Genomic DNA, 17,513 nt, shown 5'->3' with positions numbered 1-17,513 from the left:
ATTGCACTGATGAGTAGTTGATCCATTTGTGCCAAGCCCTGTGCACCAACAGAAAAGTCAATATGCACAGTTCATTCGTCCTGACCGCCACTCCAGAATTCTATGAAAATATAGATTAGCAGTGGGAAAAAAAAAAAAAAAAAAGTCCTTCTTTAGGGGAGAAAATAATTATTAGATAGTAGAGGGAGAAAAAGCCTAAAGGACAGATTTGCAATCAATATCTATTAAAAGTTTTCAACTGTTATATAACTGTTAACCTTGTCCTTGCACAGGAGGGGAACTACAAAATGAATTCAGTGCTGCATACAAAAGCCAGCTATGCTGCAACTAGGTGATGGACAAAAAGCAGAAACTGACCCCAAGTGTAAAACTCACATAAAGTTTACACAGAATCTCTTAGCTCTCCAGTTAAGCTCCGTCACCCCATAAGCTTTAGCAGTCCTGACTTTTGTAAATTATGGAAGCAAAACAGTTCCCACATACACAGGTTGCAAGCCCAACCACCACAGGCACCGCACTCTGCTTGCACGCCCTTAACCCATCACTAACTCCTTCCCTACTTCGCTATACTAAGCCCAGAATGCTGGTCTGCAGCCACAGCCATCTGACATGCCAGAAAAATGGGAGTTATCTCCTGAAACAGGCATCCCTTGTCCCAGAAGCAACCCTCACAGCTCCAGCTTCACACAGTGCTCTCTGGGTAGAGACTGGAGCAGCAACCACCTTGGCCTCTGTCAGGCTACCATCTAAAGGCAAGTAACAGCACTAAAGGCACAGCTTGCCACCATCCTCCAGGGAACAGGTAGCAAGCAGAAGGACACCTCTCACAGGCCTACTGTGAAAGGCCATGTCAAGCTAAAAACTCACACCTGCTTTTGTTTTAAATTCACCTGAGTTTTAGTAGTCTCACTCATTAGCTTGAATTTAAATTAGAACACCTGATGTGGCCCCCAGCAACTTCCTCTCCATTCTCAAAGGAGAGAGATAGAGGTCAGACTACGCCACAAGTAGTAAGATTTAGGACTCCTCCGAAGCAGTAAAAAGCATCAATGGATAAAAGATTTCACTCACTAAGCACGAGTAGTACTTTTTAACTTCGTGTTACTGATAAGGTCTATATTTTAAAGGCATTTCTGCACCTTGGTGGCCATGAGAGCTACAGGAACTGGGCTCTTTACTTACCCATGCTCACAGTTAAAGTGAGGGTGATAGATCAAAGCTCTCAGTTGCTTAATTTGCTGACACACTGAATCAGAAAAACAAAGTTTGGACAAACCATACAAATTTCTTTTAAATGAAATTTTACATAAGTTTTAGAGCACAGAGGGTCACATTGCAGAAAGGGATATTACAGCACCTCAGCATGCAAATGTAATTATAACACATGGGCCTCAAGATTCGCATGATCTGCTCCAGGTCTCCCTACTACTATATTTGTTGGAATTCAGTATCAGCAGATAAGTTAGATTTGAGAACAAATACACATTTAGCACGAGACATTCAAGAGGTTCCTTTCTCAACTCAGACTTTTTTGGTGCATCACAATTATCTTAAAGAGGGTATTCAAGTAATTCAGCAATTTTCGCTCCTGGAGGATAAGCCTGGACTGCTAAGCAACAGYCTCATAATAACAAGCTGACCTCTCTGGTGGAAAAAAATACAGTGGTTGCCAAAACCTCAAAAGGGTGCTAGGAGAAATGAGTCTATATTGCTTACTGCACCTATCCAAACCTGTGTCAAAAGTGCTTTCGGTTTACAGACCACTGCGCTTAGTTACTCTTAAAAATGTTGAGCTTTACATAGTTCTAAACCCTCTGATAACCTCCTTATCTACCAAGGAGCAGCATTTTCCTTGTTTGTAAAGCCTAAAACAAAAAAAAAAATATAGATATAAATATATTATATAAATTATATAAAAGTAACAAATTCCAAGCAAAGCTTTTCACAGTTTCTGACTGTTACACAAGACTAAACTGTGGCTCTTGACAAAGCAACTTTTCCAATACTGAATAAGATGTATTTTTTCAGAAAGGAGTAAAAGTGTAAGAACCATCAAGTTCAGCAGACAAATATAAACTATTTAATTTTATATTATTAAAATTGGATAATTTGATGGCATGATCAAAGCACATCTTAAGTAAGAAGGACAGACAATACAAGCAGATAGTCACAAAAAAAGCAGGATAAATGATATGTATCAGCTGTCCCACCAACAGGCATGCATGCATGGACGGTGTTATTTTACTGAACAGAGCACCATTTTTGTTTTGTTTTAAGACAATACACATTACTACTTACACAGATAGCGYTACCACAGAAACTGGCTGTGTAAGTTTTTCCCCTCATTATAAGGGAAGAATTCATGGGTAAAGAGTCAGAGAGAGACTAGCTGAGCTGCACTTCAAGGCCATACTGATGGCCCACTAGCTTTAGTCCACTGCATGCCCTTCAAATGATGCTAAGTTCCTGCAAAAACACCTCCTGACCCATGTGAACAGCTGCAGTAGAGATAGTGAAGCAACTAGCAAAATAGCTTCCAAGTAGCAGTCACCCATCGCTACACTATAGAGGTAAACAGCAAAATAAAAAAATATATATTTTTAGTGTAAGGTCTGATTAGAGTCAAAGTTTTAGCCAACACTGTGCTGTCAAGAGCACAAAGAAAATACCCCTATCTCTGACAACCATTCCATTACAATCCATTAGGCAAGACTCAAATACTCTTGCATTGAGAGCATCYGATACATCAAGAGTCTCTCATCACACACATCATGCTGTGTTCCTTCAGAAAGGAGCATTTTTTTCAAGTAAATCTCCTCCCATCACTCATTTTCTGTGTTCTTTCCCAAAAAAACTGATGGCAAAGAAACCCCAAAACAAAAACCCACATTCCTATTCTTTCCAAATCAAACGTTAAGATTAATGTGATATTTAAAATTAGGTTCCCATTTATACATTCCCTATTCACTTTCTTCCAGTTTAAGGGATTTAAGTTGCTATAGTGAACACTTATACTTTCAAATGAAGTTATTATTCATTAATGATTCCAAATATCACTAAATCACTAATATTCTAATAGGAAACACAATAGTTAAAAGGCTCATATGTCCCCAACAGAAAACAAAAAAGCAAAGAAGGAGCACCCCACAGGCAAGCCTCAGTCTCATTAACAACCTCCCTGCATTAACTATATAATTAACAATGCCAAAACTAGAATGCTCATAGTCTGTGCCATACCATCATACCTTGAACTTCTATTATTAATAGGAAGGTGGAATAATCCACTCAAACCTAACAGCACTCTCCCAAGAAGCAAGAAAGGCAGATATAGGTCCCTTCAGGTAAAGGAGAAGACTGAACCTTGATTAGAGCTCTCTTGCCAGACTAACTTCATAAGCAGGCATTGACATTGCTATCATGAGAAATTCTGTGAATCCCAAGAGCTTTTCCAACCAATATTCAACTAACTGATCCAAATGTGTGAGGTTTACACTTTAAGTCTAGATACAGTTTTATTGTACTAGCTGGACATTTCAATACTGAACTAGTACATTAAAACTATAACTTGATTTAAGCATGTGTCAACTTATTAAAAAGACAGTTTTCCTCACTGCAGATTTAGACACCTGCAACTATGATACTTATGAGATTGAAACACCTTTCCTCAAGCCCAACAAAACAGCTGGATACCAATTCATTCATGCAATGCATTGTGAAARTTTTCCCAGGGGCTGGCTCAGGTATATTGCCTATTCCAATGAAGCTGGAAAGACTTGGTATTTCTTCTTCCAAGCAATGGGCACAGTCCTTTAAAATCTTCAAAATTCTGTAAATGGAAAGTAAAACTAATGACAGAAAAATAATTCCCATTCCCCAAATCATAATACACTAAACAAAACTATCTTCCCCTGGACAACAATAAATGAAGGCGTCATTTGAGATAAAAACTTGATCATCTGTTTAGTACTTTAGTGGCTTCCTGAGACCCTAGAAAGGGCACATTAGATCCAAAGGAGCATTACATAAATAAGAAAGTCAACCCTGATCAACAGTCGTCAAGCAGCAAAGCAAATATTGAAATGTCACATCAATTTTGTCATTACCCATTAGAGCAAAAACATCAGATTTAAGTGCTTCTTCTGAAATCTCAAAGGATTTTACCCASTATCACAGAATCACAGAAGGGTTAAGGTTGAAAGGGACCTCTGCAGATCAGCAAGTCCAGTCCCCCCGATCAAGCAGGGTCACCTAGAGCATGTTAGACACGGTTGCATCCAGGCAGGCCTTAAATATGTCCAGAGAAGGAGACTCCACAACCTCTCTGGGCAACCTCTTCCAGTGCTCCGTCACTCTCATAGGGGAAAAGTTTTTCCTTATATTCAGTTGGAACTTCCTGTGTTTCAGTTTGTGCCTGCTGCCTCTTGTCCTGTCACTGTGCACCAATGGAAAGAGTCCAGCCCAACCCCCCGACACCCTCCCTTCAGGTACTTATACACATTGATAAGAGCCCCCCTCAGTCTTCTCTTCCCCAGGCTAAACAGGCCCACCTCTCACAGCTGTTCCTCATAGGGCAGATGCTCCAGCCCTCTGATCATCTTCGCAGCCCTACGCTGGACTCTCTCCAGTAGCTCCATGTCTCTCTTGTCCTGGTGAGCCCAGAACTGGACATAGTACTCCAGACAAGGCCTCAGCAGGGCTGAGCAGATGGGAAGGATCACCTCCCTCCACCTACTGGCAACACTCTTCCTAAGGCACCCAAGGATACCATTGGCCTTCCTGGACACAAGGGCACATTGCTGGCTCATGGTCAACTTSTCAWCCACCAGCATTCCCAGGTCCTTCTCGGCAGAGCTGCTTTGCATCAGGTCAACTATCCAGCTTGTACTGGTGCCTAGGGTTATTCCTCCCTAGGTGCAGGACCCTGCACTTGGCCTTGTTGAACCTCAGGAAGTTCCTCTCCTCCCAGCTCTCCAGCCTGTCCGGGTCTCTCTGAATGGCAGCACAGCCCTCAGGTGTGTCAGCCACTCCTCCCAGCTTGGTGTCATCAGCAAACTTGCTGAGGAGGCACTCTGTCCCCTCATCCAGGTCATTGGTGAAGTTAAACAGGATGGGACCCAGTACTGCACCTTGCTCAGACCTCCACTTGCTACTGGCCTCCAACCGGACTCCACACCACTGATGACAACCCTCTGAGCTCTGCCTTTCAGCCAGTTCTCAATCCACCCCACTGTCCACTCGTCTAACCCACACTTCCTGAGCTTGCCTAGGAGGAGGTTATGGGAGACAGTGTCAAAAGCCTTGCTGAAGTCAAGGTAGACAACGTCCACTGCTCTCGCCTCATCTACCCAGCCAGTCATTCCATCAGAGAAGTCTATCAGATTGGTTAAGCAGGATTTCCCCTTGGTGAATCCATGCTGACCACTCCTGACCACATTCTTTTGCTCCATATGCTTGGAGATGACATCCAGAACGAGCACTTCCATCACCTTCCAAGGATAGTGGCGAGGCTGACGGGCCTATAGTTGCCTGGGTCCTCCTTCTTGCCCTTTTTGAAGGCTGGAGTGACATTGGCTTTCTTCCAGTCTTCATGCACCTCTCCAGTTCTCCCAGACCTTTCAAAGACGAAGGAAATCATCTATCCATCCCCTCCCACACCCTGGGTGCCAAAAGCCCATGTTCTGGTGGGCCTGGCAAGAAGGAATGGCTTTTGGCCAACAGTTAACACAGGAAACAGATCAAATATTTATTTTGCATTCCTAGTTCTTCCACAAACTTACTTAGAAATCCAAGAGCAAGTTAAGCCTTGTCTGTATTACAAGGGTTTTACTTTTTCTCTTGCACCAGTATAGCTCTATTGGTTCTATGATGACGCACACAAGGGCTTTGAAGCTTTGACGCCACCCCCACACCATTTCACATAGAAACTCTTCATTCAGCAATTTAAAAATAAAAAATTAAATTAAATTAAAAAAAGAAGTCAGCTTTATGTGACCCAGTGCAAGTCTCACTGTTACTAACATTACATGTTTCTCAACTCGAAGGAATATAGGCACAAGTATAAAAGCCTTTCACTATTAGATTGCAATACCTAGCCTACATGTAGCTCCATTAGTAGCTTAGCTTTTCATTAGCACTGCATGGTATAGCAGTACGCTCTTTGCAAAGGGCTGTCCAGAAACAGCTTCTAAGGATGGAGAATGCGTAATCTTCCTATTTCTATTTTTTAAACAAGTGTTTTTCTTGCAAAACAATGGCACCTCTCTGGGCCATTTTTCTTTCACGATTATCTACAGTATATTATGAGAAGGGCAGGTACTGGTTACCCATAACTGCTATTCCGCTGCACAAAGCATTCATCATTACACATTCGTGAATCAACAGTAACTAAGTATTACTAGTGTCAAAAACGTATTTGTTTCCTGGAGTAGGCTGACTCACAAGCACTTGCAAGATCAGTTTACAAGTGATGGTGGTTTGCATCTTCTGCTACAGTACAGGCTGTAATATGGAAGAACAGTGAGGGGAAGGGCAGGAAGTATAAGAGATGACACAAACTTTGCTTTACTACTCAGTCCTTTATAATTGCTCAAACACCATGAAGTATTTGTATGAACATTCTGTAGCTGGAGATTTGCATTCACCTCCCTTCTCCACAACAAAAAGAAACTAAACATGGTAATTACTTTCAATGGCATCTGCTTAAGTAAATAGCTTTTTTCACTCTCATTTCTAAATCATAAGGGTGGACACTAATACAAGCACTGCTCAGGTCATGGTGTAATGGGGACAGCTTTAAAAATCTAGCCCAAAGCATTTAGGTTCCACTATAACAGCAAATAGTGAATTCAAATTCCCTGGTAAGGAGAGGAACAAGGTTATACAACATTGCTGTCACAGGGGTGCTAGGAACTTTCAAGCCAAGTCACTCATATACTTCCCCAAACAGCTAATTAGAATATTTTTACATCAGATTCCAGCAATATTTACCAGAGATGCTTGCAAGTGTAAGCGGTTTTCAGTTTACCAGAACAGATTCTTCTGCAAAATGAATGTCTTGACATTAATTCCCCCAATACCTTGTCATAAAGTTACAACTGATAAAGCACAGTCTACAAGAGATGCTAAATTCGACTAACAATCTGCTCATGACAATTCCTGTTTCTAGGTCAATAAAACTTTACAGACCTTCCCTCTTTCTCTGTTTCATATACAGTCACCCCAACTCCAGCAGCTTTCAGTTCTCTTAGGAATCCCAGTTTCAGAAATAATCTGAATCATGAGAATTCTTAGTAGCCAGATGGAGAAGGAGTATTCAACCAGTCATGTTTATTTTTAAGTAGACAAACATGCAGTCTGCTAAAACAGCATGCAGGAACAACTTCAGTATTAACCTCCTCTGACTCGCCTCAACAATACATTTGAGTATTGACTTATTTAGAAGAAAGGGTCAAATAACCAACATAAGAAAACACAGAGAGGTATAATATTGCTTTAACTACATCTATGTATTCACACAATTATTCAAGAAAGCAACCTTTTTATGCTAATAATTTGCTGTCACATTTCCTTTCTTGAGTTTAACATACAAACATAAAAACTGACTAGTTGCAGCCTGCCTACTTTAGCAGTTCCTTCGAAAGATATTAACTGAGGAAAAGTGGGGGGAGGGGAGGTTGAAAGGGAGAGGATTTTTATATTCATGTACATCTCCTAACTACGGTTTTTGTAAGTCAGTGCTCTCGGTTACTGTTTTTATTTCAAGAAATCTGATTTGGTGCATGGAGAGCATGATTAAAATCAATCTCCCTTGGGACGTCCTAAAATAACACTAGTTGATGACTACTAGCAAGATAGCAAGCTACTCCCTCCTTGTCAGCTGCATCTATCTTTCTGAAATACTTGCTGGAGTATCAGTGACAAACCATAACAATATAAAGGAAGTAAACATAGCTCAATTTACACTTCACTGAAAAGTATTTTTAATCTAAATTTTGTCACTCAAATCACACCTAACTATAATAATTTCCAAATGCCATGGTCTATTACAAGTGGCTTTCCCACAGAAGAACATCAGTCTACAGATAGGATGCTTTAAATACCAGGTTATCATAATATTGAAAAAATATATAAATATTAAATATCTTCTTTTCTTCAAGTCCCCCAAAACTTTATACATTAAAATTTTAGTTAACAATGTCTTTAATACCAATGTCCTTTTAATCACTAGAAGTCATATTTTTGAGCTTTTTCTCTGCAGCTATACAGACTAACTAAAAAGAAAGCAAGCTAAGATCTCCATGTCACACAGATGGCTTCACAAGTAGGACTGATAGGACCTAAGAGAAAAATAGTAATGTTTTAAGAGTAGCAAAAACAGTGACACCAGGATATGATCACCTATCCTCTAGGATATATACCATCAAGTAGCAATGACTTCCACATACTAGAACTGCTGCTGCACACTAACCAATAAAGCAAGGAAGATGAGTGACGCTGTACCTCATCACCAGGCTCCCAAGCCATTTAATCTTTTAATTTTGTTTTAGATGCAGCACGTTGTATTCCTCACCTGATTAATTAATTTAACTATGCTTTYCTCTGAGAACTCATCTAACCTCCTCAAACTTCTTCACTACCTTCACACAGACGAAAGTTAGAGAAGGCTTACTTCTACAACATACCCCTAATGAAAGGGAAAGACTACAAGGATCACAAAACTGTTCTGAAGACTTTCAGACTCAAGAGACACAAATCAAAGGCACATCTAATTAGCAAAAAAAAAAAAGAATATCTGCATCTCGAGATAATTACTTTCATTAAAGTAAGTTTCTAGATTTCAAGCTTACTTCTATACATTTTTTTCTTGAAGGGCATTCTTTTGAGTACTGATCACTTTCAGCAAACTAAATAAAGGGTTAGGAAAACTGAACCCATAGAATCTGAAYAGAAAAATTTCAGAAAAGATATTCACATTTCCTACACTTAGCATGAATGTGCATTCATCAGCTGTGGCGGCTTTTTTCCTCTCTTATATTTCAAAAACAGGCAAAAATTCACCAAGACGACAAGAAATCTAAAAGCATAATTCAGCAGCATTTGAACAGAGAAACACATCCTAACTCTCAGAAACTCTGTTCCCTTATCTTCTGAAGCATCAAGATTTTCTTTTATCCACACAACATTCACCTTCATCAGAAAAATGGCTTATCTTCCTTCTGAAAACAAAATTCAATCTAGAAGTTTCTCAAATAACTATATAAACACATACATATAAGGCAGAAAAATATCATGCTCGTTATGCACAAAAGGAAAACTGTACTGCTGTGTGCATACCAATATAGAGACAGGAATACAACTTGTTTAGCTAGACAAAGTGTAACATACAGCTTGTTATTTTTGTGGCTTAAGGCCACAAGGCCTCAATCTATGGCCTCCTCCAGTAATGTATACAATCATGTGTTACTTGGTTTTGTATTGCAACTTGTTTACTTATGCAGATTTTTCCTCCTCTTCAAGATATGTCAAGAGTTTAACTGTCATCACAAGACAACACAGTCTGTGTCCAGTTTGTCCAAACATGAAACACAATTCTGTCTTTAAAATACTCTAGAGCAAAAACTAAGAGGAGATGAAGCTACTTGTTCAGTTCCCAACTCTTTGCTCTTTAGCCTGCTAAGCACTAACATGCAAAATGATGATGGCTGTGAACAAGAGATTAATAAAATATTCTCTCCCCATTAATAATGACCAGGCACCCACATTCAAAATCAGTAGTTGGTCAGGACTAATACAAATAAATACTCTATTCACAAAATGAACTGAAGGTCAGTGGGTTCTAAAGTCAAGCAGTCATCCTGAAATTAAAAAAGAAAAGCTCTCTTTTAAGCATTCTTAAAATGCTGGTAATGATAGAATTACTTCCTTTTTAAGCATTTGGGATTGGGAACTGCAATACATTTTTTAATATATATGTGTTAAAGTGATGACATGTGGAACGTGAACTTTAAAGTCTCACTCACCTTTACTTCAGTGATTTCATATGCCAGATGGCTGCAGATGTTTCTAGGTAGCTGAGCCTACTAGAGAACTCATGGCTACTTTTGTCCCAACTTGTTCCTCTGCTAAACTATGCAACAACATTCCTTGCTGTACTATTAATAACTGTAATACAATACTAAGTTAGTATTAATATAATGCAATCCAGGTGGTATAGAAAGTGATGACAGAGGTGTAGTAGCTGGCACCTTTTTCTCTGAGCCAGTAATGAAGTAATATCCTAGCACATGACTAGAGCCTACTGAAGCACAGTTTATCAAAGAAGGCGTATAGCCCCAGTTCTGACCACTTGAGGTCACTGAAAAATTCATGGCACTTTTTGAAACGGTAGACGTGCTAACCCACCCTGGCAATATTCCAGCCAGCATAATTGCACTCTTTTGAAGTTTCAAATAGGTACAATAACCTTCACTTCCAGTCCTTATATATCTGTGGACCATTTAAACAGGTGTTGCAGAGAAGTGTAAACATTTCAACAGCCAAGAAAGCAGACAGGAAAACTCACTAGCATTGTCACAGGTGACACATGATGGACAGGTGACAAGATGTGACTGCCGTCCTATGCCCAGTGACAGCACACATAGTGGCACAGGTATTCTAACGCTTCTCCTCACAACCCAGTGAACAAGATTGGATTAAAAGAAAAGGGACTACAATTTAGACCCTTGTTACCTGTAAGGTAGGATAGCTACAGAAGCACTGAAAAGAGAGAAAACTCCTACAGAGTTTTGTCTGTATTTGGAACAATGTGGGAAGAAGTGAGATGGCACTAGGCCAAGTCCCACCTGTTCAAGTTCACACTCTCATCATTCCTTGACTTACACAGATACAGACCAAAGTCTATTTAAGGGTGGACTGCAATACCGTAATCTTCATAAAGCACTTTTTGAAGAGTTTGGAAGAAAAGGAGATATCTACAGCTAGGTTTGAAATAAATCTTCAAAATTTGTAAGTGCATGTACAAGACTTAAGGAATTGTAACAGTAAGAACTAATTTCTTGTTTACCCTCTCCTTTGCTTGATTGCAAGTAGTCAGTAAATGTATGGTACTATGAGTTTCCAGATGCCGCACGTGACTAATCTGTGATTTAAAAACTTAACAGTACTCTAAGAACTAGCTGACATCATGCTTTCTTCCATCTTCCTTAAAATCGGGTTCTACAAAGACTCTTGAGCTATTAGCAGCTAAACGAATAGAAGCCCACAGAACAGAAGTGTCAAATTCAGTAACTAGAGCCTTCATATATATCCACTGCTTTTACAATGCATTTTTGAAGCCTAAAGCAAATGCCTAAATTGAACTACAACTTGTCAAAAGTCATACCTTGCAAAGAACTTAAAAGACCTCTCACATTAAACAATCTGAGTATAAATGCTGAAAGCCTAGCATTTGATATTTACTTGGATCTGCTGTACTGGGATCTTCCCTTCTTTGAAGGGCCATACTGCAGAAGATAACAAGCCAGAAAATGAACTGCTTTTCACAGTTGTGCTTCTAAACATGTGTTCGTATTGCCTCAGAACAGCATTTTTCATACTGATCTCTGATGTGGCTCATGCTTTCAAGTCAAAACACAGAGCTGGATTCTATCCTTTTTACACTGGTAAAACACTTCTGTAGAAAATTCAAACATAGATGGTTACAGAAGAGTGAATCTTTTGAAGCATRGGACTTTGTAAACTCCAGAAATACTTTGCTAAATGTAGAGAACTTTGAAAACTCACTGGAAATACTGTTCCATTTTATCCCCTCTTCTCTTGAATAAGGCCTTGCCTTGACAGCTGCCTCATCTCGACAGCGCTTGACTAAAATATTCCTCAACCACCTCAACCCATCCCTTAGCCCTGATACCTGCAGGAGATAAGTCAGTTTCCCATCTCTGTGAGACCTTTTTCCCAGGTAGGACAATCTTCYAACTTTCATCTTCTATAGCTAAACTCCTGCAAAGAGCATAACAATCAACCCCAAAAAATGCTTTCTTCAGAGAATGGTTTTTCTACTTACCCCTACATCCAGCAGGATCAGGATCCAAACAATTCTCTCCTCCTCTCCTTCTGCATAGCCTCTGTAAGCTAAGGTATTTCATAATACAACTGTGCTTCAAGGAAACCAAAGGAATGGAAGCCAGTTGGTAGGTTTTCTGCTCTCAGAAAAGCTGAAGTCTACACCAGGATATTTCCTGGCATTGAGTTCAATGCCAGGCCTGAGCTCAGTGCCAGGACACAACCCAGTGAACAGTCTCTGCTATCAGTTTACATCCACCACACCCCAGAATCAGCCATTGGCCTTTAATGTAGGGTTAAATCACTATGGTTGAAGATGGAAATTTGGATAGTTTGTTTATGAACGAAACTCTGGAATCTGTCTAGTGCTCATTAGATTTATTTGCTTGTGCCACTTTTTTTCTGCATGACACTGTTTCTTACTTAAAAATTTTGGAAGAGATGTGAACACAGAAGTTGCCTCCAGTTTTCTCAGAAAAGAGGTCAGAACAACTTTCCTTATACCATTATATCTCTGTCTTTCCACTGGGACCATCACTACACCATATGCAGTATGTGAGTTTTGTTTTTTTGTTTTGGGTTTTGTTTTTTTTTTTTTGTTTTTTGTTTTTTGTTTTTTGTTTTTTGTTTTTTGTTTTTTTTGCTTTTCCACTATTATTCAAAGTATGGCCATTACATTTCCTTCCTAAATTAAAAGGCATAATTTCCTGTATTATTATTGACATTTATTTCTCACAGAGCTGCCCTGACACTGAATGGTACAGTGGGATGTGAAAACAGAGTACGGTAACATACTCAGCATGCTGTAATTATATGAATAAGTTTGGAAGATCTCTAAAAAAAGCATGCCACTTGACATTGGCCACGTATATATATCCACTCTCCTGAATGACCCTGTGTCAGCAAGTCAGAAGTATCAAGTAACTCAAAGCAATTCAAAACCAGCAAATCCAAAGTACCAAATTAGATTCAACTAACATTATTGGCACTAGGCCTGAACCACAAACTTAGATTCAGTTCTTAATTTTCCCAAGGTTCACAGGAATGGGCAAAAGGGACATGTGAATTCAGCCTCCAGATTAGATCCATTTCTTGTTAGTACAATGGATACTAAGAGACACCTATAACAGAGAAATAAGGCAGTAAAAGCCAGATCCAAAATGGCACTGTGGCCAATTAGATCTGTAAGAGCAACCCACACAGGCTGTAGCATGGCTTAGTTACTCAACAAGAATTTTTAGACATCACTAAAAATATTACAGTAGAACTCGTGGCACCTAATTGCATCTACATGTGTCACCATGTTGGTGAAATTAGCCCCTAAGCATGCTAAACTACATGTGACACACAAGGTGAGCATTCCTGACAGCAGTGACTCTGTGGAATTTGGCACATGTGCTCCAGGCACACCTTTACACACACGGGGCAGAACAGAGCACCATACAACATAAGTATTTTCATCCAAAAAATATGGCTGTAGGAAAAGGTGTGTGTATGGAGAAAAGTAGGAACACATGAAGGGGAAGAGGTTACAGTTAGGCATATAATTCCACGGGAAAGGAGGACTGCAGATGTCTTTCTCCTCAGTTTACTCTATCAGTTGGTTTATCTGCTTCACATCATCCACATATTTAATGCATTCAGGGTAGTAAATCCCATTCCTAGTCAGTGTTCATGGATCTTAGTCATCTAGCTCTTGTGCATTCGTCCACAACAAACTCAAAACACTGCCAATCAGAAGATACTTTACAGACGAAGGCTTGCTTCCAAATCCAATTATATTTCTAAATTTAAAAAGAAGAAGAAATAAAACCAATCTATGAAATCAAGAGTTGTATTTCCAAACAACCGGACTGAAAAAAAAATGCTGTGCTTTGGGGTCAAACTGTAACATTTGTTGGTTACAAAAAAGCTAGTAATTCTAGGAAAGCTCAATATGTCAAAATATTTTTCATTTACATTCTAAAGGATTTATTTAATAACTTATTAATGTATTAATAACTTACAATATACATATCATTTTCTTATTAACCACAAAAAATACTGTCATCAGTAGAAACTTCAGCTCATTAATGATGGAATCTTATATCTACTGAAGTCAACTGGATTCCCTCTACTGACTTCAGACTATTAAGCATATGTCACAGCCGTACATCATTTACACAGAGATACACAAACCAGTGAGTGATCTGAAAGCAGCAAACTGGCACTTTGCTTTCAGAGAATAAGCAAATATCCATTTAAGGCAAAAGATAACAAATCTAAAATTGATGAAAGAAAACAATCATAGATCATTCTTCTGCAGGACTCACTGACAAAAAGGCCAACAGTTCAGATGATTTCAGGAATGATTTAGACATGGGTGTTACTACTTCTCTGAGCTATGAACTCCTAAGTCTATTTCAAAATACTTGGCATGAGTCACCATCAAGATATTAAATGGATCATTAATCCATTAGCTCACTAATTTTCAAACTAATTAATTAATCACTCAAACCCCTTCTATGTCAAATTGAACTGACACCTGAATTTCACCCTACACTGTTTTGACAGCTGCATTCCTCAGAGATCACAGGGTTCAGGACAAACTCTGGGAGAAGTGGGGGAAAAAGCGTTCTTGTTCAAGTAATGGGGTGATCTTTTAGAGAAGATCAGGGGAATACTCTTGAGGAAAAGCTGAAAAAAAAATCTTCCCTTGCCCTCATCTCCAAAAAGAAAGTAGAAAGCATTTCCTGAAAGTGACACACGTCAATCAATTCTACAAAACCACAAAAACAAGTTATCTAATCATAATCAAAGAAAAGTTGTAGTAATAGCGAACACACAGAAAGAACTACACTTTAGATATATCCAGTAAAGGTAAACAAGCCTAATCAACTTTCTCTTGCCTTTTTAGGTAAAATGTAAGAGAACACCAAGAGACATAATTAAGGCACTCTAGAAATAGGCCCTGATTCTGCAGACACAAAGGTAACTTTAACCACGTAAACACATTTCAGTGAACCTACCCACAAAATTAAAATAGCAGAAACAAATGCTTGCAAGAGTCAGAACCTTAGAGTAACAAGTCATGGGGGCAGGAACTGCCTTTAGCAGAGTAGCTGTCTTTGAATAACCGATTTTATAGCAGCACTAGAGATTTACATCATCTTTCTTCCAAAGTCCTCAAGTCTAGTTTAAAAACTTCAGCTAAACTTCAAAAACACATTGTGCACTGAAACAGAGGGCAAGAGTTAAATGTATAGACATGACAATGGATTTGGGTGGTTCCTAAGCACTAAACTCTGGTAAAGGCTAGCAAATGGTTGTAAAAAATGCCAAGACAGTATTCAAAGGAACATAAAAGTAAAACACTACACACTGGAACACTCTTGAAAATCAGGCAGAATTAACCACACATGCAGATTTTAAACTATCTTTTTATTCTAATTTATTAGGTATATCAGAATCTATCCTGTCCTCCTCTTAGTTTTGACTGCAAAAAAACGCCTTCTTTGGGAACAATGGGACTAGGCTCTGAATTGGGACTCCTGAGCACATGAAAACAGAATTGACCCAGTGCACCAAAGACTTCCAAAGTTTTTGTGCATTAGGCAGAGCTCTGCTCTCTGGATGCTGTATCCTTGGCAACTATTATGCAAGAAACTGTTCTACAAATACAAAACTTCTGCCTGCTCCAAGGGCTTTTCTCTGAAATACTTTTATTGGGTTTTGGATATCCTTAAAGCTAAGAGCACACACAGCCCTTTGTCATCCTCCCGCGAGCTCCCAAGAGCAAGATATAATGCAACAAGTGATGTTAAGAGAGTATTTTCCTCCCACTCCATGAGAGAGAGAGAGAGAGAGAGAGAGAGTTAGAGAGAAAGAGTTAGTTTTACAACTTTTACTCTGCTTTCTTCCATAAAAAAAAAAAAAGAACTGGACACTTTTCCTATTTTCTTTAGCATATTCTACAGAACTAATATACAGATATAAGATAAAACAATAAGGAAGAAAGTGATGAAAGGACATTATTATTATGTCAATCAATGGCATTGTTTTGAAAATCTAAAATTCAAGTATCATGCCTGGGTGCCTGACTTGAGAGGCGCAATTACAGATGCCAGCATACGTATTAGAAGAAGTATGCAAGAAGAGATAGGTAAGATTTTACAACGGTTGTGGCAGCAGCATGCAGCAGCTCTTCACAAGGGTGACTAGCAGTATCAATTGTTTCAAGGACAGCAGACATACTGCTATTTTTACCAAAGCCCTTGCTGTAACTGTCTAGCTCCTAAAGCCTTACTACAGCAAAGCTCAAATCCTGCCTGCATGAATGTKCTCCTCACAGCTCAGCTGTCCATCCTGCATAATAACTTATTTCCCAAATCCCACAGTACTCAGAAGGGATGTCTAACAAGGGACAGGCATGTCATATTCGATACTCGACTAAGTGTTTGTGCCCCCCCCMCMCACACACACACCCTGATTGCGTGTCCTTCGAGGTTTTTTGGTGGACGAAAACATCAGCGCCGCGGGGCCTCGCACCTCGGCAGCGCTGCCCCGGGCAGGTGCCGCRGCCCAGCCGGGCTGAACCGCCCGGGCCGTCACATGAGAGCAGCAACCGAAGTCCGCGGGGCATCTCCCCGGCAGCCCTTAAACCAACATACGGCCGGAGCGACGGGTTAGAGTGGCTGGGAAGAGCCCCCAGCGCCGGGCGAGTCCCCCCGCCTTCCCTCGGCCGCGGCGGCCCTTCCCGCCGGGCGCCCGGGCCCCGGCCCGGCTCTGCGGCAGCTCTGCRTCCCGCTCCCGGTGTTCTGGGCTTCACTGTTATTTTACCGCTACTAGGGGCTGCGCGGAAGGGGCAGCCTTTCTCCCCGTGAGCTCCGCCAGCCGCCGGGATGGCGGCGCCGGCAGCGGCTCTTTTTCCCCTCCCGGCCCGGCGCCCCCGGCCCCACACCGCCCTCTTCCTTCACCCCATCCCCTCCCTCAAGGCCCCCGGCCCGCACAGCGTAGCCCCCTGCCGCTTCCCAACATCCCCCCACACACACACACACACCGCCGCCCACGCAGGGAAGCTTCCACCAGCCCGACCCCGCACGGCACGAAAATAAAATAAAATAAAGCGCGAGGCAGCATCGAGGCGGCGGAGGCAGCGCCTGCCGCGCCCCCCTCACCTTCTGCGGGGCGCGGAGGAGGCGGTGCACGGCGGGCAGCTGGGTGGCGAGCGGGATGTCCTCCCGGAAGGTGTACAGCGGCGGCCGGGTGGGCTCGGGGAAGTTGGTGCTGTTGAAGGGGTCGGTGTCATCCAGGAACTGCACCCGGCAGACCAGCGTGGTGGCCATGGTGCGGCCATGCAACGGCGCGGCCGAGTGGCGGCGAGCGCCGGCAGAAGCGCAGCCCCCTCGGCGCGGGCAAGCCGGCGCCGCACGCCGGCCGCGGGGCTGGGAGGCGGCCCTCCCCCGGCGGCCGCA

General features: G+C 41.1%; 1 protein-coding gene across 1 annotated transcript in view; it reads right to left on the bottom strand.

Moving 5' to 3' along the window:
* LOC146598079 (FH1/FH2 domain-containing protein 3-like) overlaps window positions 1-17,489 on the bottom strand; it is a 56,537-nt gene extending 39,048 nt beyond the window's left edge. The window contains exon 1 of the mRNA XM_085301001.1: window positions 17,217-17,489. Coding sequence (XP_085157127.1) covers window positions 17,217-17,384 — 168 coding nt within the window. The 5' untranslated portion in view covers window positions 17,385-17,489. The remainder of the gene's footprint in view (window positions 1-17,216) is intronic.
* Between the last annotated feature and the right edge of the window lie 24 nt (window positions 17,490-17,513).

Source organism: Rhea americana, unplaced genomic scaffold (assembly GCF_003343005.1).
Source record: "Rhea americana isolate MKP2758 unplaced genomic scaffold, rheAme1 scaffold_170, whole genome shotgun sequence".
NCBI lineage: Eukaryota > Metazoa > Chordata > Aves > Rheiformes > Rheidae > Rhea > Rhea americana.
Note: the sequence above shows the minus strand (reverse complement) of the source record. Positions and strands in the feature narration are given on the sequence as shown.